The 24,349-nt window shown below is 51.2% G+C and overlaps 1 protein-coding gene across 7 annotated transcripts in view; it reads left to right on the plus strand.

The window, feature by feature from the left end:
* The window catches only part of NDRG4 (NDRG family member 4), a 77,275-nt gene extending 55,779 nt beyond the window's left edge, over positions 1 to 21,496 (plus strand). For 4 of the 7 annotated variants that reach the window (XM_027857874.1, XM_027857876.1, XM_027857881.1 and 1 more), the window contains 15 exons: positions 5,992 to 6,097; positions 7,400 to 7,520; positions 7,884 to 7,946; positions 8,194 to 8,254; positions 8,749 to 8,835; positions 8,941 to 8,997; positions 10,118 to 10,221; positions 12,238 to 12,294; positions 12,395 to 12,446; positions 13,908 to 13,955; positions 14,547 to 14,582; positions 14,813 to 14,864; positions 15,517 to 15,570; positions 17,007 to 17,045; positions 18,486 to 21,496. In XM_027857874.1, the coding sequence (XP_027713675.1) occupies positions 5,992 to 6,097; positions 7,400 to 7,520; positions 7,884 to 7,946; positions 8,194 to 8,254; positions 8,749 to 8,835; positions 8,941 to 8,997; positions 10,118 to 10,221; positions 12,238 to 12,294; positions 12,395 to 12,446; positions 13,908 to 13,955; positions 14,547 to 14,582; positions 14,813 to 14,864; positions 15,517 to 15,570; positions 17,007 to 17,045; positions 18,486 to 18,640 (1,092 nt within the window). In that variant the 3' untranslated portion in view covers positions 18,641 to 21,496. The remainder of the gene's footprint in view (positions 1 to 5,991; positions 6,098 to 7,399; positions 7,521 to 7,883; positions 7,947 to 8,193; positions 8,255 to 8,748; positions 8,836 to 8,940; positions 8,998 to 10,117; positions 10,222 to 12,237; positions 12,295 to 12,394; positions 12,447 to 13,907; positions 13,956 to 14,546; positions 14,583 to 14,812; positions 14,865 to 15,516; positions 15,571 to 17,006; positions 17,046 to 18,485) is intronic. The other 3 variants (XM_027857875.1, XM_027857878.1, XM_027857880.1) reach the window with 3 other exon arrangements.
* The last annotated feature ends 2,853 nt before the right edge of the window (positions 21,497 to 24,349 follow it).

Here is a 24,349-nt window from a genome sequence, read left to right on the forward strand (position 1 = left end):
GTGTGTGTGTGTGTGTGTGTGTGTGTGTGTGTGTGTGTGTGTGTGAAAGGCACCAGGCTAGGTCTCCACCACCACCACCCTTGTCCCCTGGCCAGCAGCAAGGGCTCTGTGCTCCTTCTCCAGGACTTGGGGTCTTGGGACCAGAGGAGTGGAGGGGTTGGTGGGTATAAGAGGCAGAGGGTGGTGCAGTGGGGCCTGCAGAAAGCAGAAACAGGCGCATCCCCTTTTGCCATTAAGCACCCAGAGGACAAGGGCAGAGAAGGACATAGAACCCCCTCAGCCCTGGGTAGAAAGGCTGGAACTCCACAGGGTGGCATGCACTAGGCCTGGCTGCATTCTGTGGGTACATCATGGCAGGGGATGTTTGTGCCCCTTCTCCCACTCAGCCACTGTGGCTGTCCTTGGAGTAGAAGGGTTCTACCAACTCCTGCCCAGGCCTCAGCAGCCCTTTACAGCCTGTAGGGGAGACATTGGATGCCTCAAGGGACAGATGTCTGTGCCAGCCGCAGAGACGCTACCTCCCTGTCTGCAGCTGGGTGGGGTTGGCTTGCGTTATTAAAGGCAGTGGCTCTGACCTCACCTCTCCTCCCATCTGTCCCCCTTAGGCCCGGTTGGCCTGGCTCAATAAACCACCCGTGTCTTCTCCCACCTCTTCCTCATCCCTTGGGGGTGTGAAGAGCACATGATGTGTCTGTCCTCCAAGATGCTCACTCAGAGAGGTAGAATCACTGATGGAGCTTGGAAGGCTAGGACACATCTCAAGGTCAAGAGCCAGAGGAGAGGAGAGGAGAGACTGGACCAGCTGGGAAGGCAAGGGGAGGGCCCTCAGCCATCCCTCCCTCCTCCCCCAGAGCCAGGCTGGGGCTGTCAAAGAGCCTGGCGGGGAACATGTCACACCCACCATAGTTGCAGTGCCTAACAGAACACAACAGAATCATTTGCCCGCCAGGAGGAGGACAGGCAGTCACTGGGGACCAAGGCAGGGCTCTGACGTCACCAGGAACCAATGGGAACAGCCGGAGCCCGTGTGGGCAGCTGTGGGAGCAGGGCTGTGATTGTTTCCATTTGCCAGACGCTCTGCCCCCGAGTGTCCAGGGCCCTGGACAGGCCGCAGCTAAGGAGCCACAGTGGGGCCTCTGAGGCAAGGCCATCTGACCGCTTGTCAGGGAGAGTCGGGGGGAGCTCCTAGGCAGGTGCAAGGAGGCTGGACGGAGCCACCAGGAGCTCCCTTCCAGCTCTGAGATGCTGTGATCAGAACAAGCCAGCCGAGTTGAGTCATCACAGGAACCTAGATTTGGAGCTGGACAAGACCTTGGAGGTCATCGGGCCCAACCCCTTCATTTGATAGATGAGAAATGATTTGCCTAAGGTCACACACCTAGGAGCAGGGTGGAATTTGAACTCAGCTTTCTGCTACACCAGGGTGCCACGGTCCACTCCACTGTCTCTTCCTTCCTCTCCTCCAAGGGCTCTCAACCTTGCTTGTATCATGGTGGCACTCTGGTGAAGCCCAGGGACCTTTTCTTAGAACCACATTCTTCAAGGCATAACGTAAAATGTGCAGGATTGCAAAGGGGACTAGTTGTGTGGAATAAAGAAATATTTTCTCCATCTGAGTTCCCGGACGCACTTTAAGCCAAATGTCAGGGACGGGGAAAGGCTTGAGTGAAGAGGGGAGACTGGGGGAGCCCAGAGTCCTCATCCTGGTCACTGTGGTTAAGATAGTGACTTCTGCCCCTGCTCTCTCGGGGCTGTGGCCTGGCTGGGACCCCCAGTGTCTGTGAGAGGACAGAGGCAGGTCCCTAATGCTTTGAGGCCTAGGGGACAACATGCCTGAGATGTACCAGGTGACCTCTGGTGGACCTTCTAACTCTGAGATTCGATCCTTCTGCTCTGAGTCAGACCCATCCTGTACCACCATCTTGAGCAGGAAAGATGAGGCAGGAAGTACTTGGCTGAGAAACTGAGGGGCAAAGAGAGAACATGACGGAGCCAACCAAGGTCATTGAGATGGGCTCCTGCTAAATGGAGCAGGCTGTCCTTTGGCTCCGTAGAAAAGGCCTCCTCACCCTCAGTGCCCTTATGCAGGCCCTGCTCCCTTGGGGGACAGTAGTGTTCCAACCTCAGGCAACTCCTTGGAGGCAGTCTAGACGAGATGCTCCGGGGACTAGGTCAGCCGTAAAGAATCAGTCGGTATCAAGAGAGGCGACTTGGAAGAGTGGGAAGAGAACAGCTACCATTTGCGTCTTTTGGAGGCTAGAGGCAGGGATTAAGTCTTTGGAAGAACCTGGGGAGGAGGGTGAGACGGCTGCAGCTGTGGAGGCGACAGGACCCAGAGAAGAGATGGAGGGAGCTGAGGAGCTGATCACTAGTGCTAGGCAGGGTCTGGCCTCCTTCATTCCTCTGCCTTGTGACTAGGAAGCTTCACAAAAGCTTTGCAAATCACCCTTCCCTGCCCTCCCACAAACGCTCGGTGCTCATGGTTCCAGATTGGAGGGTCTGGGTTTAAGCCTTGATTCTGCCTCCTATGAGCTGTGTGACTTTGGTAGAGTCACCTGCCCTTCTGAGACTGGACTTCCTCATGTAAAATGAGGGTTCTGGGACACATGGCCTCAGTATTCCCCTTCAGACAGGGTGGTTGGGGGAAAGCACTTTGGAAACCTTCGAGCCCTACAGAAATGTGCCGTCCTAGCATTACCCCATGGGCAGTGTTGGGAAAGGGCGGATGAAGCTTCCTCCTTGATAAGTCCCACCAGGTGGTCCACTGCTGTAGCCCGGGACCCTTGCTCCTAGCTTTGTGTTCTCAAAGGCTGGGACCCCCAACAGCATCTTAGAACAGCCTTGGTTTGCGAGTAAGAAGTCCCTCCTGGGCAAACAACGGTAGCGACTTAGTGCCCAGGGCATCTAATCCCTGCCCTGCCACCCCAAGCCCCAGGCCTGGAGCACCTCCCCCTGCCTCCTCCCCCCAGGCTTAGAGCCTGGGGACCCAGACACCTGGGTCTGGTGCATTCTCTCAGCCCCCGTTTCTTCCTCTGTGGAATGAGAAACAGTGGAAAGAACACTGGATGTGGAGATAGGGGATCTGGCTGTGGGACCTTGGGTGAGGGTCTGGCCCTCTCTGGGTTGTCTGTAGAATGAGTCAGCTGGCCTGGATGGTTCTAGCTCCTGAGCCCCCAGACCCTGTGGGCCAGGGAGCAGGCAGGAGGATGGGGGATGCAGTGACTCAGGCCGGTGGCCTCATTGACGCTTCCCTGCGGTGCCAGGAGGGGGGTCGAGCCCCTGGGCGTCGTCTGTTTGTCTGCAAGCCTTGCATTGCCCCTGGGGAAGGCACTCTGGGGGCTGCTTTGGCCTGTTTTCTGCCTGGGTGCCCTGGTGTGGCAGCTGCAGCCTGACGTGCTCTCATTGACGTCACTGCCCGAGCTGGAGCGCGGCCACTGTTCGATCCAGGGTCTAGGCCAGGAAACATGGACAGGCAGTCCCCGCGCCTGGAAGGAGAGACGGTGACAGAAACCTTTATCCTCTCTATAGCTTGTCCACAGTTGTTCATTGTCTCCAATCTCTCCTGTCTACACTTGATTGTGAATAGCTTCTTTGCGTGTTGTCTCTCCCATCCAGACTAGAGCAGGGACTTGTCTTTTGCCTTCCTTGTATCCACAGCACTTAGCACCAGTGCCTGGCACATCATAGGCACTTAATAAATGTTTATAGACCGACTGGCTGGGGGGAAGGAACCTTTCCGCAGGAAATGGTTTGTAGAATTAAACCTTGAAAAATACATTGGCACTCAAATATAGGGGAGGGGGCACATTCTAGTCATAAGGAGTAGTACAGGGACCACCCAGCATAGGACGAGTTGGGGGAAATTATGAGTAGTCCCATTTGGCTGGAGTATAGGTATGTGAAAGGGAATAGTGAAAGTGGGATAATGTGGGACAGTTAGATCAGGATCATTGTGGACAGTGTTGAGTGTCCATATAAATACAGGGGGCCTTCCCCTGGTTTGTGTCATGGACTCCTTTGGGTAGTCACAGTCTGGGGAAGCCTGGAGACCCCTTCTCAGAATCAGGCATTTAAATGCACAAAATCAAATACATGGGATTATAAAGAAAACCAATTGTGTTGAGAGACAGTTATCAAAACATTTTTTAAACCAAGTTCACAGCCCGCAGTTCAAACTCTTGGACTGAAAAGTGTGGGCTTTATTTGGTAGGCAACTGAGACAGTGAAGCTGGTCCCCCAGCCCTGGGGATAGGTGATGAGGCCTTGACTTACAGCAGTGGCAGTGAGGATGCAAAGAAAGGGGTGGAGAGGAAATGAAGTGTGAAGAGAGATTCCCCAGGACCGGCAAGGGAACAGAGGGGAGGCGGAAATGACCCAGCCGTTAGTGCGATCACAGCCGAGGGAAAAGGGTCTTTGCCTTCCAAACTCTATCTCTGTCCCCCTTGAGTTTGCCCGTCCTGGAACTGTCCTCGTCTGGCTGAGTTCCCTGAGTTCTGGGTCCCCAAAGGCTGCTGCTCTAACAGGGTTTGACAAGATTTGGATTAGAAATGGAAAACCTCTCTTGGCGTTCCGATTCATGGCCAGGGAGACAATGTTTTCTTCCATGACTGCAAGCGGTGGTCTGGAATGGAAGGCTTTTCCTCTTTCTGCTTACTAAGGGTCACACTTACACCTCTAGTTGGGGCAGGGAATTATAGATGGGTGACAAGATGGATTCGATTATTTTTTTAATAGAGAAGGGAGTAAGTATTTATATAGCACTTATTATGTGCCAGGCACTGTGCTGAGCACTTGTACAAATATTATCTCATTTGATCCTCACAACAACCCTGGGACTTGGGTGTTATTATTATCCCCATTTTCCAATTGAGGCAAACAGAGGTTAAGTGATTTGACCAGGATCACACAGCTAGTAAGTGTCTGAGGTTGGATTTGAACTCTGGTCTTCTTGATTCCAGGCCAGGCTAGACCACCTATCTTCCTAAAAGTTTTGTTTTGTTTGGTTTGGTTTGGTTTGGTTAGGCAATGGGGTTAAGTGACTTGCCCAGGGTCAAGTGAGTGTTATGTGTCTGAGGCTGGATTTGAATTCAGGTCCTCCTGAGTCCAGGGCCGGTGCTCTATCCACTGCGCCACCTAGCTGCACCCCTCTTCAAAGTTTTTAGGCAACAAAAAACAATGCATCTGGCATAAAAAGGAGAGAAAAGGATTGGGAGGAAAAGGTTTTCCATAACTATTTCTAATAAAATTCTGAAATCTGTGGCTATAAGGAGTTGGTGCAGATTTGTAAGAGCGAGCTCCATTCCCCAGCAGATCAGTGGTCAAAAGTCATGAACAGGCAGCTCTCAAAAAAAGAATCACCAATCATCAGGAACTACTTTTTAAAAATGCTAATCATCAGAGAAATATAAATGACAATAACTCTGAGATTCCACCCTCCACCCACTGAACTGTTGAATTCAGTTTAAAATTCTAAGATTCTGAGCTGGCTATGGAGATAAGAGCACTGCCAACAGAGCTGCAGATTGTGCAAATTCAAAAGCAGTCTAACATTGTGCAGGGAGAGCTAGGGCGCCATTTGTATCCCAGTGATCCCAATGCTAAGATGGCTCCCTGAGGATGTCATTGAGCAGCCATAACAACAACAAAGATCTGTGTCTGTATATGATTATATTATACATGATACCTATACATATATACATACAATATGTATACATAATACATATCCATAATATGTATATACATATACATAAACATATTTTTATCCACACATATATAGATAGATATAAATATCATATATAAATAAATAATGTTTTTTAATTTTAAAATTTGTACATTGGAAAGTTGGTTTAGGTTAATAAATAGTTACTCATTAACCTAATTTAAGAAGTTAAGTTTAGAAAAAAATACAAAGGCTTGAGGAAAGGGTTAGGGTTAGTCGTTTGGGTACAGGATGATGCTGGGATGAATTGTAACTGTCTCTTCATTTTCTAGGAACATGACATAGAGACCCCATATGGCCTTCTCCATGTGGTGATTCGGGGCTCTCCTAAGGGAAACCGCCCTGCCATCCTTACCTACCATGATGTGGGGCTCAACCGTAAGTAGAACCTGTCTGCTGCCCCTGCAGTAAAAGCCTCTGGCTTTGATTCACTTTCATCTCTCTCCTGGCCCTCAGTTTCCAGATGATCTCAGAGTTCTTTCCAGCTTTACAATTGGTTGGAGTTCAGTTCAATACCAGATCAGGGAAGCATAAGAGGGGAATAAAACCAGGATGGGACATCTACAGCGTTCCCTTTCACCTTCGTAACGACTCTGGAAGTTGGTGGGTTGCGCTTGAGTATATCATAGCCTTAAGGATATTAAGCTCTTTTTGTTTCCCAAAGATTAATTAAAACTTATTATAATCCCTGACATGTATATAGCACTTTCAGGTTTGCAGAGCACTTTTCATCCATGATCTCATTTAAGCGTCACATCAGCCCTGTGACGCAAACCACACCAGCATGTGTCGAGAAAACCCCAAATGGGGCCACAGAGAGGCAGACGCAACTGAAACGACCGAACAACAACATAAAATGCTAGTAGTTTTTGTTATTTTATTATTCATTTCCTTGCATCCGAGTTTAGATCAGCATAGAATCATTCTGAGGTTGAGACCAGAGGAGGGAGGATCAATTAGAGGGAGCGAGAAACTACAGAATACAGTCAAAGGAAGCAAGAGAAGGAGAGGAGAGAAAGCCGAGAAGAACCAGGAGTGAGGAGGAGAGGAGACAGGACGCCCCCTCCCCCATCAGGAAGCCACAGTCTGCCCCGTCCAAGGGTGGCCTTGGCTGCCTTGGGAGGCAGTAGGCTCCCCTCCACTTGAGATCTTCAAGGGGAATCTGGGTGACCACTTGTTGAGAACGTTATAGAAGGGTTCTTATTCAGGTATGAGTTGGTTGGACTAGCAGACCCCCTGAGGTCACTTCCAACTCTTAGAGTGAGACGCCCTGGGTTCAGATACCGGCCCTGACACTTACTACTGGTGGAGCCTTGGACCTCAGTTTCCTCATCTGTAAAAACATGAGGTAGTTGGCCCCAGACCCCTGATGTCCATTTCAGCTCCAAACCTATGATCCTGAGTATGAGGCTGGGAGTTGGGGTGGGGAAGGGGGGCGGATTTGGCAGGTAAAGTCAGAGAGGATGAAGGAGGGTTGGGAAGGTGAGGCCAGGACCAGGATTCTGGTGTCAGAATGACTCTGGGAACACCCACCACAGTCCAGCCGTGATCCCGGCACTTAGCACAATGCCTGGCACGTAATAAGTGCTTATTGAACTGAAGGGGCAGGAAGGGGGCCTTAGTAGGCTCCTCGAGGTCCCCCCACTTCGTCCCACCAAGAGCCTGCCTGCCTCTTTCCAGACAAGCTCTGCTTCAATGCTTTCTTCAACTTTGAAGACATGCAGGAGATCACCAAGCACTTTGTGGTGTGCCACGTGGATGCCCCTGGGCAGCAGGCGGGGGCATCACAGTTCCCTCAGGGGTACGTACTCCTCCTGTCCACCCCCACCCCCAATTTGAGTGGCACCTCCCCATCTGCCTGGTCCAAGTAATGGGTGAACACCTGGCGGGTCTGGTACCCTTCGGTCTCCCTGCCATGTGACGCCTAGGGAGACACCTGGAAGTGGTCAGGGTAGAAATCCTAAATCAGTGTAAAGAGATCCCCCCCACCCCACCCAAAGCCCTCAAGGGCAGGTTCCCAGTGGGTCAGACTCTCTATCCCTCTTGCCCCTCCTCCTGCAGACCACTGTCCTAGGCCCGCCCTGCCCAATCAGGTCCCACCCTCCATCCCAGGCTCCCCCTCACTCTCCCCATTGATGCCTCCTCCTTGCTGTGTGTCCCCCAGGTATCAGTTTCCCTCAATGGAGCAGCTCGCCGCTATGGTCCCCAGTGTGATCCAACACTTCGGGTGAGTCTCTCTGCCCCAGGTGGTTGTTGTTGCTTTGTACCCAGGGGAGGCGGTGCAGGGACAGCTGGCGCAGCGGGAGGGCGCGGGCTGCAGGTGGCCCTGCCTTTCTCTTGAGCCAGGCAAGGAAGCTTGTGACTTTCCAGCCTGATGGAGGGGGCCCAGCCCCAGGGGCCGCTCGTCCCAGGGTCTCTGTGGAAGTACTTACTCCCCAGTCTCTCCTGGGCACTTACCGCTGCGGTCCTCTCAGGTTCAAGTACGTGATCGGCATTGGGGTTGGAGCTGGAGCCTACGTCCTGGCCAAGTTTGCCGTGAGTACCTGTGGCCTTTGGGAAGGAGGGAGCGGGCGGGGGCAGAACCTCCTGGCCGTCCTCCCTCCCGGAGCAATGCAGCACACTGCCCTCCCCTTGCTTCTGGCTCTCCCCGCCTCCTCCTCATGTTGCTAGCATCATTATCGCCATCTTCCTCTTCACACTTGTCACACCTCCCGTTTGCACTGCCCTTTTCACATCTGTTATTTCACCTTATCTTCACAGTAACCTAGTACAGCGGGAGAGAGAAAAATTTTTAACCCCATTTTACGGATGGGGAAACTGAGGTTTAGGGAATCAGTCACAGCCAGGCCGTGGCAAGATCCAAGAGTGAACTTGGATCTCCTGTGGTCCCTCCATGGTAAATATTGCCTGGGAACAGCCAGGAACGGGGCGTTGTCTGGCACTCACCCCCCTGTATTCCTCAGAGCCCTCAGCCCCCATGCTGACTCTTACCGGAGGGGCCCTCTAACCTGCGCCACTCCCATCCACAGCTAATCTTCCCTGACCTTGTGGAGGGCCTGGTGCTCATGAACATTGACCCCAATGGCAAAGGATGGATTGACTGGGCAGCCACCAAGGTGAGAAATGTGTTGGGATAATGGAGAGGGAGGAGGGCAAAGGACAGGGCCGGCATTGCCCCTTCCCTTGGCCACTCACACCCGGCTCCCTCTCTTTACTTTCAGCTCTCAGGCCTGACAAGCACTTTACCTGACACAGTTCTTTCTCACCTGTTCAGCCAGGTAAGGGAAAGGTCTAATGTCAGTATGCTCCCCTTGGGCCTGGGAGCAGGGATTTGGGGTAACTCCAAGGCCTATGGGGATCTGAAAATCCCAGTCATTCCTTGGGAACAGGGCCTACTCTGGCACCCAGCCATCCTCAAAGGGAAGGGAAGGAGGGAGGAAGGAAGGAAAGAAAAGAAACAAGAATTCATTAAGCACCTTCTGTGTACCAGGCACTTTACAAATTAGGATCTCACTTGATCCTCACAAAAACCCTAGGAGGTGGGTGTTCTTATTATCCCCACTTTACAGTTGAGGAAATTGAGGCAGACAACAGCTAAGTGACTTACGCAGAGTCTCACAGCTAGCAAGCGTCTAAGGCTAGATTTAAACTCAGGTCTTCCTGACTCCAGGCCCAGTGCTTTATCCATGGCACCATCTATGAGCCAGGACCCCCAAGTCTTACCCTCAGATCTTTCTGAGGCCAAATTTCACCTCCTCTCCCCCCCATCCCCCACCCTCACTAAGACATACTTCAAGTTTCCACGTCACCCAAGAGAAGGTTATGGCACATTCTGCTGGGAGGAGCTGTAAACAGTGCTCTGAGTCAAGTCATGAAAGGGAGCATTTATTAAGTACCTACTATATGCCAGGCACTTGCTAAGTGCGAGGGATATCAAAAAAAAAAAAAAAAGGACAAAAGACAAACCGTCTAATCCCTGCTTTTGAGGAGCTCACAGTGTGACAGGGAAGACAGCCGGCAGATAACCCAGTGCAGAGAAGCTGACTTCAGGGCCAGCGCTCTATCCACTGCGCCACCTAGTTGCCCTGTTCCTACATTCAGAAGTCAGAAGGACCTGAGTTCAAATATGGCCTCAGACACATAACACTCACTAGCTATGTGACTCTAGGCAGGTCACTTAACCCCAATTACCTCACCCCCTCCCCCCAAAAAAACAAAACAATTTCTATAGGCTAGTATTTTATAAACACCAATAATACACACACATATACAAATGGCTCTGAAAGCCGGGGGTATAACTCTCCATTTGGGGACCTTGGGGCTAGAGCCAAGGGTTCAGCCTCATGTCTCCCTAGCCCCCACCCCCAATCACTCTTGTCCGTTTCTTGGGGGGCCCAGGAGGAGCTGGTGAACAACACAGAGTTGGTGCAAAGCTACCGTCAGCAGATCAGCAATACGGTGAATCAGTTCAACCTTCAGCTCTTCTGGAACATGTACAACAGGTTGGATCAGAGTGGGACTGAGGCTGCATATGGGGATTCTTCTACCCACTACCCTCCCCCATCCCAGCCCTTTCCTCACCTCCTACCCTATCCCTCCCACTGTCCCTATCCTTCTCCATCCATCCTTCCCTACCCTAATTCCCCTGCCATCCTCTGCTCCTATCCACACCCCTGCCCCTGTGCTCATCCCCATCCATCTCTAACCCCATCCCAACCCATCCCCATCCCCATCCCCATCCCCATCCCCACTAAGCTCTGTTTCTGACCCTTCAGGCCAGCTATATCAGGAGGAGCTAGTGTTGGCACAGCTTGGCAATGTGGCAGATTCTGTTCCACCAGGGCTGCTGCTGGGCTCTCAGGCCATTCTCCCCCCTGACTACTTTGGAGTCAGGACAGCAGCTCCCCCCTGGAGGCAGGTCTTATCTAAGGACAGAACAGAGCTGTCCTGCTGGGGTAGAGGGATGAAGGAGTACTAACCTTGCCAATGCCATGGGCTAGACCTATTTCTTAGCTTGGAACTTGACTTCCCTGGCTCTGCCCTGCCCCATTTAGACACACTAAGCTTTGGGGCAAGAATGATCAGCTTGACTGCGTCCCCTGGCTGGGTGCAGGAATGCTAGACCCAAAGGTTGGGAGTTTTGCAATGTAACGAAGGGTTTCTTCTGAGATTTTCATGGTTCAGTTGAAAGCTATCTAATATGTGGCTAGCCCTAATCATCTCCTTCTGTCTCGCCTCCCTAAGCAGTGACATTTAATGGAAAGAGTGCTGAGGCCAGTTCACAGAACAAGTCACTTTCCTTCTCTAAGAAATGGTAGTGTTGAACTAGATGAACTTGGAAGCAAGATGGCTGGAGATACGGAAACTAGTCAGTATCACAGTTTGGTGCATTTGAAACTGGTTAAATGTCAGCACCCAAGGAGAAGCCATAATTTAATGGCCTGATGTCAGCTTGGAAGAGGGTTCTCCAGTGGAGTACTCTAGGAATCTGTTGGCCCTTCACTCATTGACATTTTCTCTCAGTGACTCAGCTATAGATAGCGTGCTTATCACACTTGAAGCTTACAGGCAAAATGCTCAGGGAGATAGTGAATATGTTGACAGCAGTCTGGGTCCAAAAAGAGCTAGAAAAGCTAGAACAGCAGGCTGAGCCTAATAAGATGAAATTTAATAGGAACAAATGCAAAGTCTTACACTTTGGTTCAAGAAATCAACTTCACAAGCATAAGACATAGGAAAAGAGGTGGGGGTTTTAGTGGCCTGTAAAGCTCAACACAACTCAATAGTGTGATGTAGCAGCCCCCCAAAGCTAGGACTGTCTTTGGCTGCGTCAAGAGAAGCGTGATGTCCAGGTCTAGGGCAGCGATGGACCCACAGTATTCTGCCCTCGCAGACCACAGATGGAAGGTTGTGTCTGGTTCTGGCCACTGCATTTTAGGATGGATGTTGGTAGGAGCAGGGATTGTCTGGAAATGTTCAAGCAGGATGGCCAAGGCCTCAAGACTGTGTTCTGCAAGCTGTGATTGAAGAGACTGGCTAATGGCTAGAAGCCTGGAGACGAGGCTTTGGGGAGGGCATGAGCCCACTGTCAAGGGCTGATGTGGGGGAGGGAACTGGACTTGTTAACTGCCCAGAGTGTAGAAGCAGGAGCAATGGAGAAACTGAAAAGGGGTAAACTTAAGCTTAGAATGAAACTTGCTAACAGCTAGAGTTACCTAAAAGCAGAATGAACAGCCTTGGGAGTTGGTTGGTTGGCCATCCCTGGAGGTCTACTTGTTGCGTGCGTTCTTAGGGGGCGGGTGCTTGTTCAGGGGGCACCAGGTGTAGTCCTTGGGGTCCCTTTGAACTCTTCTGGCTCTGAACTGCAGGGCTCTGATTCCTCCCCAGACCAAAGCCATGGGGATGGCGGTGTGCTAGCTTCAGAAATGCAGTCCTGGGGCAGGCTCAGCAATGATCTGTACAAAGCCTTGGGAGCATCTCTTTCACCCTCTTCTCCCACTCATTCTCCCCTTGCCTAGCCGCAGGGATCTGGACATAAACCGGCCCGGGACAGTCCCCAACGCCAAGACCCTTCGGTGAGTGGTCCTGCCTCTGCTGCCTGTGCCCAGCCCCAGCCCCTACCCAGTTCTCAAAAGCCTCCTAATACTCTTTTTTCCCCTCCCTTTTGTGTTTCAGCTGCCCAGTGATGCTCGTGGTTGGGGACAACGCTCCTGCAGAGGATGGGGTGGTGAGTATAGTGCTAATGTCAAACCCACCTAATGGGAGGAACCAGAGAAATCAGAGAGGGATCAGTCCCTGGCACAAGCCAGCAAGGAATATACATCCTGCATCCCAGGGTCTAAGCCCCGTGTTCAACTGTGGGCTTTTCAGGCTAATGTATCCTGAGGAAACATACCCCCCACCTTGGAATACAGATAGTGTCTGCAGCTCACCTCTCTGGGACACACTGAAGCCTGGATCCATTTAGGAGAGGCTAGGATAGGAGGCAGCGTCTGGCCCATCTCATGTTTAGACGTTTTCAGAGGCTTCCCCTGTAGATATTCCTGAGACCCTGCCCTGTCACCCCCAGCATTGTGTACCCCTGCCACCCCTGGTCCTTCTTTCTGTCTGTTCCCCCTCAGGAACCAAGCCCCAGGAGCCCTTCCCCACCCTCCCCTTCTTAGGTCATTGTTCCCTAACCTAATTGTTCTCTCTCTGGCCCAGCCAACAGCACCTTTGGCCCCCAGGGTGGCAACTTCAAGCGTCTGCCCCTCTCCACCCCCCTTCCATCCCCCCTCAGCCTCAGGTGGACCCAGGTATCTCTAGGCCAGGCAGAAAGCCAGACCGTGGCCTGGGTGAAGTCACTGCTGTTTGTCTCTGAGGTCCTTCCACCTCCTTCCTTCCTTCCTCTTCTCAGGCCTGGGGTCTCACTCTTGCTCTGAGCTGGCTGTCAGCTCACCCTGGTAACAGGTTAGCTGGAGGTGAAGGTGTGTTAGCTGAGGCTGGTTCAGGGATAGATAGTGGAATTTATCACAGGGTCCTCTCAAAGCTTAACTGGCCTCCTTTTCTAACTGCTTCTTGGTGGGGCATGTTGGGAGAGTGACCCTGCTCCCATCTTGAAAGAGGACCCCCCCCATCCCCAGGACAGCAGGGTGGTACAGTGGGTAGAACGCTGTACGTGGAAGACAGAGAGACCTGGGTTCAGCTGGCTTGCTGAGCCTTTCTTAACCTCCTTCAAAGGCATATTGAAAAGAAAAGTGCCAGGGGAACTCTCCAGCTTTAAGGAAACCAGGGCTGTTCCTCCTGTCCCTTCCTTCCCAGGAGGAAGTCACCTTAGCCAGCCTTAGGGATTAACCTGCCTGGGGATGGCCAGGCAGCTAGGTGACACAGTGGAGACTGGAACACCTGAGCTTGGATCCCACCCCAGAATCTTATCCCAAGTGTGGCCCTGGGCAAGTCACTTAACCTCTGTTTACCTCAACTTCCCCATCAATAAAATGGGGACAATCATAGCACCTGCCTCACAGAGAAATATAGGTGAATCAAATGCAATAACGTATGTAAAGAAAGCATGTTGCAAACCTCGTATAAGTGCTGTCTGCTGTTATTATCATTCCTAGACAGTAGGACGAGACTACTTGGGGCTGACACCCAAGTGGGTGTCTCATTTGACTTTCTAACAGCCTGAAGCTCTTACTTTTCTCCCCAGGTCGAGTGTAACTCCAAGCTGGACCCAACCAATACCACTTTCCTGAAGGTAATGCGTCCCCCCCAAGGGCTCCTGTGTTCAGGGTTCAGGGACACCTGCCCTCCCCCTCGCTCCATACACAGGGGGATCTTACCTGAACAGTCTGGCCAATGTCTTAGCGCTAAATCAAAAACACACTGACAGAACTATGAGATTTGAGTCCCTGCACGTGTATGTGTGTGCACATGTACACATGCACACACGCTTATTATGTGGAAAGAGCAGAGTTTGTGTTCAAATCAAGCTGGACTTGGGTTCGAATTTGACCTCTGATGTCTACTAGCATTATGGACCCATGCTTCTCTCTTAGCCTTAACTGTATAATGAGGGGATTGGCTTCTGTAACCTTTGAAGTGCCTCCCAGACCTAAAGCCAGGGTCCTAAGACTTCTCTGGGCCCCGGTTTTCCCCCAATTGAGAGGGATTTGTAACACTTGCACCACTGACCTTACAAAGGGGTCAAATGAGATAATGTATATAAAGGGATTTTAAAACCTTAAAATGCTTTGTAAATTCATTATAATGGAGGAGTAGGATGTTAAAGCCTTAGTGTTCAGTGGAGCAGGTGACCCTTATCTTGTCCTGCCGCTTCCCTCTGCAGATGGCCGACTCTGGTGGACTTCCCCAGGTCACACAGGTGAGTTCCTTTCTCCAGAAGGTGGGTGAGAGGGCCCCCATGCACATGGTCCAGGCCTTTCCCAGGGCACCTTCTCTAAGATAGCACAGGGTTATGACTACCGGTCCAGCTGAAGGTGTCCGGGCTGCCCCTCCTTTGGTGAAAAGGGCAGGGCAGGGACCCAGGGATCCCGTGGAATGGGTCCATTCCTGGCTCTTGACTGATGCATTTCTCTCTTCCTCTCCTTACAGCCCGGGAAACTGACTGAAGCCTTTAAGTACTTCCTTCAAGGCATGGGCTACAGTAAGTGCCAGCTCCGTAGAGACGGCTCGGCCAGTAAGGCTGAGGTGGGCAATAGTGACCCCGGAGACCCAGGCTGGGGGAGAGGGAGCATCGGGGCCTGTGGAGTGACAGAATGGAGGGCAGGGGTCCATGCAGAGTGTCTGACTTTGGAATACCTCTGTGAGATTGTGTGTGCACACATATACAGTGAATCGTGCAAATTTGTGCCATGTTAGAAGAGTCTGTGTGGGAGAGCTGAGGTGTCTCCATAGGCGGGCCTCCCTTAATAGGGACGTGCATGTGGACAAGGGAGGTGAGCCTGGTGGGCCATCCCAATGGGTCACTGAAGGGAACCAAGTCTTTGGTGACCTCACCTGCTTTCCCATTAGCCTGGACTGAAAGAACCCATCATGTTTACCCAAAATGCATTTGTACATCATGAGACCAACAGCCATGTTTCCATTGTACAGCAAGGTGTATAGGCTTTGAAGGGTGAGACACCCCTAGGGAGGTATACATCCCATGGCCCAGGGGTGGAGGGAGAAGAGGGGAACATTTACCTTTGGCACACTGGGTTGTTGGTTGAAGGACTGGGAACAGATGGGTCCCAAGCTCTTGGAAACCACATGGTGACCTCGGCAGCCCTGGTGATTATCTGCCCTGTTTTCTGTAGGGTGGACAGTCCCGAGGTTTGTTCCTTTCTGTCCTGGGGAAGGAACCAGAGCAGGTAGGCAGGACTTGATAAAGATAGTCCTAATGCAATAGTCTTGGCCATCCAGGCCCTAGGTCTGGGCCTATGGCATGAAATGATTCATTTCCTGGGTGACCAATGCAGATTGGCTGGATCAGACCCTTGAAGCCACCAGGTGGGTTCTGGGCCCCAAACTCAGTATGTCGATATTGTTCAGGAAACAGGAAAAAGGCTGTGGAGGGATCATGAGGTCCTTGACCAGGAGTGGGAAACCTGCAGCCTTGAGGCCACATGTGGCCCTCGAGGTCCTCAAGTGCAATCCTTTGACTAAATCCAGACTTCACAGAACAAATCTTTTCATTAAGACCTATTCCTGGTTTGTTGCCTGTGACCAAATATACCAAGGGGGCAGGACTGGAAGTGAGGGGAAGGGCAGTGGAATGGTTTGATTACTGTGCTCACTGGAGAAATAATCATGGCAGTGGGCTTATCTAGAAGCCCAGATTGAAAGGCTCCATGTTGCCCTCATCCTGCCTCCCTGTACCCTTCTCTCACTACAAGGCAGGAAAGAAGCATAGTGGTCCTGGTCACCACATGTAGTCTTTCCCCTCAAACATCTATTACCACCACAGAACATCTATGTGTCCCTTGGGTCACACATATCACACACACACCCACGCACGCACGCACATGCACACACACACACACACACACACACTAGCCAGCATGCTCAGTCCAGCCATACCCTCTCAGACATCTGCCCAAACGTCTTCACTCAGGACAACACCTATCTCGAAACCAGGCCCCAGTAATCTGCTAACTCTCTTCCTAGACTCTAGCTCCTGTATCCTCAGAGACCAGCCAGAGGGCAGATGGAAAGTCATTAATAAGATCACAGTACAGGATCTAGAATTCAGGTCTCTTGAGTTCTCCACCCATCCACTCGACCAGGCAGCTTCGTTCAAGAACTGCATTGGTTGCAAAAAAGCAAAGCGATGAGGCCAGGGAAAGGAGAGGCCCAGCCTGCCAGACGGGCCAGACACCAACAAGGGCTCATGCAGTGTTTGCTGAAGGAATAAGAGGAACAAGGTGCTCTTACTGAATCTGGGCAAGGAGGGCTTGGACAGGCCCTGTCCCCTGCCCTGGTCTCGATGGGAATTTAGTGATGTTTTCTGGCTAGGGTGTGTAATCACTGGCTTCTGTGACCACCGGGCTTCTGTGGCCGGAGCCCTTCCTGCTGCCTCACCCTTCCAGGCCGTAGCCATGCCTGAGTGGTCTTGTGGCTGCCATGGGCTTGGGGGAAGGGCAGAGCCTCCTGCACGTCCAACCTGCTCTCCATCTACATTTTCCTCTCTCTGTCTCTGTGTCTTTGCTGTGGCATTGACTCTCCCTGCCCTGGGGAGACACAATTCTTCAACCCATGTTTTCTATCCCCCCTGCCCCTTCTCTTGCTCTCTTATCTTCTCTCTTAGTTGCATACTTGAAGGACCGAAGGCTGAGTGGAGGCGCAGGTATCCCCTTCACGTTTGTCCCCTGTTCTCACCCCCCCTACCTACTGCATGGACCCCATCCCCTTTCTATATGCATCACTGCAGGAAAGTTACACTCACTCTGATATGGATCCCTAGCTGCTTTGTAGTTCGCTGTCCACCTGCCCCAAAGAGTGACTGCTAACCCTGCCCTGAGGAGTGACCTCTGACACCAGGAATGCAGGGAAAGCCTCAGCATGGTCACCTGATTCCTACTTCTTGAGTAATTAGTATTCTAGAGCCCCGAGAATTCCAAACCAGGTAGCATGGTCAGTGAAGGCAGGAGGGCCTGCACCTGGCTGGGTACAGAGGGTCTTGACCCCTGTACACACTGTCCAGCCCAGAAGATGTTTAAGCAGAAATCATCTCTAGATAGACGAGGTACGAGACGGCCTGAGTTTGTCCATGCTCCTCAGGCCTTGGAGCTCTGAATGGGTTAGCTGTCAATGCAGTCTGAATTTTCAAGATCTCAGGTTCTCCCTTTTGGGCTTTTGAAGAGGGGAGTCCTCCCTCCTCCGCACCCTCCACTGTGAGCCATCGGTTCTCTGCTCCTATAGTCTGCAAACTGGGGAGTGTTTGGTGAGCTCCTCCAAAAGTAGGGCCCGAGAATGCACCACCCTCCCTCCTTGTACAGACATGGTCTTGAATCCAACACATCCTAGTGGGATTCTGAGATAACCTGGCACACTGGGACGCATCAATGCATGACTAGACCATCCCTGATCCCCTACATTGGACCCTCCCCCAATTTGCCCCCTAGACCGTTCTCTACCCCAGAAGTCGCCCTTGAAGGGCACTGACATCAATGCTGAGGAGAGCCTTTGTGTAAGCTGGCCACGCTGTACCCAAGCACCGTGCCCCCCTCGGTTACCATTAGCTTGGCAGTGACTCCCCCTCCCCTGCCCTTACCGCATGCTTCCAGCCTAGAGTGAGTAAGCTGTGAACACTGTCCTCGAATGGGGCCCAGTGGCCAGAAGTACCCGGTTCCTTAAACAGCTGGATGAAGCAGGAACGGCGTTGCTGGCTGCTTTGCTTGTGTGCTGTGTCTTCCCACCCACTGGTGTCCTGGCCCCTGCTACCACGCCTAATGCTGCTGTGTTTTTTTTCTCTCTTTCTCCCTCCCTCTCTTACTTGTCTCTCCCTGTTTCCCTTTCTTTCCCATCTCTCCCTCTTTCTCTTGCCCCTTGCCCCCTCTCCCTTTCTCCCCTCCTACCCTCTCCTTTCTCCCCCTTTCCTCTGCCTCTCTCTCCCATCTGTTTCTCTTCCCCCTTTCTCCTTCCCTTTTCCTCCCCTATTGCCCCCTCGCCCTTTCTTTCTCTCTCCTCTTACCTTGTCTTCTTTCTCCCCCTCTCCTCTCTCTTTTTCCTCTTGCTCCTCCCCATTCTCTCTCTGTCTCTCTCTCTGTTTGCCCATTTTCCACAGTGCCATCAGCCGGCATGACCCGTCTGGCCCGGTCCCGTACAGCCTCTCTCACCAGCGCCAGCTCTGCAGATGGCTCCCGCCCCCGGGCCTGCACCCACTCGGAAAGCAGTGAGGCCCTAGGCCAGATCAACCATACCATGGAGGTGTCCTGCTGAGGTCCCTGTTGCCTCTCTGGAGATGCCTCACACTTCCCCCATCGTCATCGAATCACCACCCGACTGCCGTCCCTGTCGCCTGCCCACACTTCTTTGGTTTTATTTGGGGGGAGGGGGAAGAGGGGTTTACTTCTTTTGTTTTGTTTTGTTTTTTTTTAAAAAAAGGAAAAAAAAAGAGCAAAGATAACTATTCCAAGAAGTAGGAGAACCACCTTAAAAAGCCACAGCCCACCAGTCTCCAAAGTGTTCAGGGAGCTGAGTGACCCCATTTGTCATCATCTCCCAGGTCCGAAACCTTTCCCTCCTCCCCGGTGTTTCAGCTGCAGGTATTTGGGGGCCTCCCTAGGGGAAACTGGGCCCATTCCTTGGGTGGAGACTGGTCCACCTTAGGACTTTGCCCCTTCATCTAGCCCACAAATGTTCCCCCAGGCTGAGGAAGTCACGCACAAGATGGGGGACCTTTAGTATCCTCAAGTTTCTGCCTAATGGTGCCCTCCCATATCTGCCTGGGCCATTGGATCCAGGAGCCTGGGGAAACATCCCATGACACAGGTTTGCTGAGCTGTATTAAGATCCGTTTCTCTAGTGTGGTTCTGGTCACACATTAGTAAAACTTTTCACAAAGAGTCTGTAGATGTGGGAGAAAGCTCAGCAAAGTCACTTCCTTTTGCCCCTTTGTTTCCTCTCTTCCCACCCCAATCCTGGACCTTTTCTCAAACTGAGATTGTTGAACTATCAGCCCACCCTGGGGCAGTGTTTGGGTCTCCACCATGCTGAGCAGAAAAGAGGAAATCTCACCCTAGTTGGGAAAGGCACTGGCCCAAAGAGCCTGGAATGCATCGGCAACAGAGGAGTGTTCTGAGAGGAGATGGTTGATCCGTCACCCAAAGCCATCAGGAAAGAGTCCAGGAGCCTTTATGTCCCTCCCGTGCCCTTCGAGATATACAGATTTTTAAGTCATGTTGCATATATGACAATCAGTGATAACAACCCAAAGTTTGAGTTGCACCTCGCCGCCCTCTTTCCACCTAAGCACACCGCTGGAAGCATGGCCCCAGGACTCTGTCCCGAGGTTGGTGGGCCCCACTGTGGACACGGTGCCTGGGCTAGCATGGCAGTAGTTTGTGACTTGGATAGTTGAGTCCTATTCCCTGGACAGATGGGTCCCAGGATAGGACGTGGAAGTTTCATTTCTGCCCCAAAAGGGGATTGGGATCAATAGATGAGAAAGTCTTCAGAGGCCTGGTGGGAGGAGGAGGAGGAGGAGGAGGAGGAAGTGAGCCCTCCCTGCTGAGACCAGACAGATCCTGCCACCGAGGGGCTTGCTCTCACTTGAGCCTTCTGTCTCCTGCCTTCCCTTTCCCCTAGTTTTCTTTTGGGCTAGGTTGGTGCTGCTGCATTACTTAACCATCATGTCTGATTCCCCTCAGTTCCGGTAGGAGGATGCAGCTCGTTCCCGTGTCAGCCCCTTTGGTGAAATGGGCATAAGGTCTTATGTAGAGGGGTGGTGATGTCAGAGAACAGTAAGCACTGAAAAGATTACTCTTTTGCCCAGGTCATACCACGATTAGGGAGGATCTTGAGGGAAGGATCCCGGTGAACAGTCTTTCACCACCTGCCTAATGATCAGTTTTGGGCCAGGTGTCCCCTAAGGGACATGCAGTCTTTGTCTCTGGACAGCTCTTCTCCCCTATGCTATTCAGAGACTGAGAAGGCTCTGACCAGGATTCCACGGAGGTGGAGGATGGGGTCAGTGTATGGTAAAGAGACCCTTTTTGTCTTACACCAAGTAGGTCACCCTAGAGTTATGTCCTCTCATAGAAGGGCATCAGGAAGGATGTGCTTTTTGCACAAGATGAGTAATTTTTCTCAATACCCCTTTATCCTATGTCTGGCTAGTGATAGGACTGTGACGTCTGTCTGCAGCTGGCCCAAGCTCTTGAGGTCATGACCCCACATCTTATCCAAACTCCCAGAGTTGGTCCAGGTGGATGGCTTGTGTCATGGAAACAGGAACGGCAAAGGAGTGGTTTCTGAGTGGAATAAGGAAGGGGGGAGATGGAGCTTGGTAATGGGCAGTTTCTTTGCCAGCTCTTGAAGCTGGTGGCCTGAGGTCTCCCTTAGCAGGAGGGCAGCAGAAAGGGGAGCTAAAAACTTAAGCTCGTTTTACTGGAAGCCTAAGGAAATGACGCTCAGGATCCCACAAGCCATTAAGAGTGAGAGGAGACAGGAGACGGTAGTGAAAACAAGAGGGCCTTGGATCCTGGGGCTCTCCCATAGTTCTAGGAGAGCCAGGGTTTGTGTGCATTAGAAAGCACACAGCCAGTTCCACTTTACACACAATCTGGTTTAAATAACGTTAAGCCATCTTCATAACCATCCTAGAAACTGCGAGTATGCTACTTTGTTCCCAGCTCTCCTCCCATGTGCTTCCTTTGAACATTAAATGTGAATGTTTGAAAAGCTGGTAGAAATAATCCTTTTTACTGTAGATAGTGCTGCAATTTTCCTTGGGTTTTTGGTGTGTTCTTTAAGACAAGATATCTATAAATATCTATACATATTATATATACATATATATATATTGGGTGTCTATGTGTGGCTATCTGTTGGAGGTGGTCTGATTATATCTGTTAGTTTGCTTCCTCCCCCCCTCTTTGGTTGAGGTAAAATTTAATGGACTTCCTACTTCTCTGTACGGTGAAAAACCTATTTTTGTGCATTATGGTGATTGATGCTAATATCTGCATTGATGCCATGAGACTCTGAGACGACCACAAATGTAAAATGAATACAAATCCTTGTTGTAGAAAGAATTAACTGTGTTGAAAAACTAATAAACTAAGAAGAGTGTGAGTGTGGTTGTGCCCACGTGCCCCAGGCCAGCGTGCCTTTCGGACGGTCCCCACTGAGGCAGTGTTTACTGCCGGTCCCCAGCGTGGGTGACAGAGATGCATCTCCAGCCCCGGACCTGCGGTGCTGTTCTGGATGGTTTACTCTTGTGCAGAAACACTCAAGGCTCAAAATGGGGCCGATGTATGTGATATCACATCTGCCAGGGCTGACTCACTGTCGGGATCCAGGGAATGCCCAGCCACATTCCCAAACTCTCCAGGTAGCCACAGCCGAAGGCCCAAAATGTTTCTTCAAGATCCACAAGGATAGGGGGCAGCTAGGTGGCGCAGTAGACAGAGCATCGGCCCTGGAGTCAGGAGGACCTGAGTTCAAATCCAGTCTCAGACCAGACACTTGACACCTACTAGCTGTATCACCCTGGGCAATTCACTTAACTCCAATTGCCTAGAAAAAAAAAAGATGCCCACACAACCCCAGCTCTCTCTCTCACACATACACAGCATTAACACAATCCTACTACACTTGCACACCCATTAACCTACATCACAATAGACTGCCATCACACTCGGGAGCTGGTTCTGATCCTGCCTACTCCATCAATTAGGAGTATCAGGAAAACGTCTGGAAGCTTTCTTATAGTCCAGGCATAATTTGCTGTCATGGGTAGCAGAGAACCCTCCTCACTTTGTCTCTCTTTGTATCCCCAGCACTTAGGACAGTCTCTGGCACATAGCAGGCGCTTAATAAGTTTTACGATTAGCCTACCAATAGGGGCAGCTTATCAGGGAAGCCACTTTTCCCAGAGTTGGTGGGTATGAGAAGACTCACAGAACATGTGATGTTAGAACTGATGGCACCTCCTCCCAGGGAGGCCCGGACCAGAAATTACTTAAGATCACGTAACTGGCGAGGAGAACGTGGTAACTTATGTCCCGACCCTCAAGACAGTCTCCTTCCTTCCCCAGTGAGACATAAGTGCCTGGCTCACAGTCTCTTGAACAGAGATAAAAACACCTCAAACACCTAACTTCCCGGTTCCTCAGTTTACCCATTTCTCGTGACCTCCTGTTCACAGGCTGCTGAACCAAGGTTACATAATCTCAGAAAGAACTCATATGTCTATAGTGCTTAAGGTTTGTAAGATCAGTGCAGATGGAGAAACTGAGGCTGAGAGGTTGTGATTTGTGATGGGCCATTCCTGGGGAAGTGAGGCAGTCCGGTGGATAGAGCACCAGGCCTGCAGTCAGGAAGACTCGAGTTCAAATAAGCCTCAGACACAAGCTATGGGACCCTGGGCAATTCACAAAACCTGTCAGTTTCCTCACCTGTAAAATGGGGATAATAATAGCACCTACTGGCAGGATCGTTATGAGGACCAACTGAGTTAATAATTGTAAAGCACTTAGCACAGGCCCTGACACACAGTAGGTGCTATATGAATGCTTATTCCCTTCCTCCACATAACTAGTCGCTGTCTGAGGCAGGATGTGCCCCAAGGTCAGCCCTCATTGTCTGCCTGGTGACCCACCCGCCTTCCAACGAGGCCTTCACTGCTGCAAGATGATGCTTTTACACCTGCCTCACTGACTCACTATACTGACTCACTTTACAAACCTCCCACGGCTCCCCTTCTGTCTGCCTTTCCGCTGAGGCCCTCGCCTCAATATTTCACTGAAAAAACCCCTCCTCCCCTGCTCCTCATGTCACCTCACCCCCACCCCTTCTGACACACCTGTCTCCCATGAAGACCTGGCCCTTCTCTCTGCCACGGCAAACCCCTCTACGTGCACAAGGGACCCCGAGCCCTCCTATCTATCATCCCCACTCACTAATCTTCCCATCTCTCCCTGCTGCCTACAAAGATGCTTGTGTCTCCCCATCCTTAAAAAATATAGGCAGAGGGGCAGTGGGTAGAGCTGTGGCCTTGGAGTCAGGAGGACCTGAGTTCAAATAGGCCTCAGATACTTGACATTCACTAGCTGTGTGACCCTGGGCAAGTCACTTAACCCCACTGCCTCACCAAAAAGCAAATAATAATAATAATAATATTTTATATAGAGAGGCAGATAGATGGTGCAGTGCATAGAGTGCTGGACCCGGAGTCAGGAAGACCTGAGTTTGAATCTTGCCTCCTACACTAGTTGTGTGACCCTGGGTAAGTCACTTAATCCATGTTAACCTATTGCCTCACTTTCCTCATCCATAAAATAAGGATAATAATTGCACCTACCTCCCAGGGTTGTTATAAGATAACGCCTAAAGTGCTTTGCAAACCTCCAAGTTAAATAGTCAAGGTAGAAAGAGTCAAAACTATAAAGGCAAGAAAATCACGGAGAGGACTAAAAGAGGGAGGGACCGAAGGCCTGGAGATTCAGCTGAAGATCCCAGGGGCGGCTCCGCTCCCGGCGGTCTAGGAGGGAAGTCAAGGCACCCGGCCGGGCGGAACACAGGTAAATAATGGTGGCTCGCATCCATACAGGGCTCCGCTGTCCTTCGGTAGTGTCCGGCTCTCAGGGACCCCACTGGGGGTTTCTTGGCAGAGTTACTGGAGGGGTTTGCCAAGAACTTCTCCAGCTCATTTTACAGATGAGCAAAGTGAGGCAAACAGGGGGAAGTGACTTGCCCAGGGTCACACTGCTAGTGCGTCTAAATGCCCAATTTGAATATGTATGTATATATAGAATTATATAAAAATATTTCATGTTATGTAACAATGTTGTATATAACAATATTTAATATTACATGTAATTTATACACATATGTATCTACATACTGATACATCTACACCTACGTACGTATACATATGTGTGTACATACGTGCACACACATAATTTGAGGGGGCTGTGGCCAGCC

The sequence above is a fragment of the Vombatus ursinus genome, unplaced genomic scaffold (genome assembly GCF_900497805.2).
Source record: "Vombatus ursinus unplaced genomic scaffold, bare-nosed wombat genome assembly UNPS02012515.1, whole genome shotgun sequence".
Classification (NCBI taxonomy): domain Eukaryota; kingdom Metazoa; phylum Chordata; class Mammalia; order Diprotodontia; family Vombatidae; genus Vombatus; species Vombatus ursinus.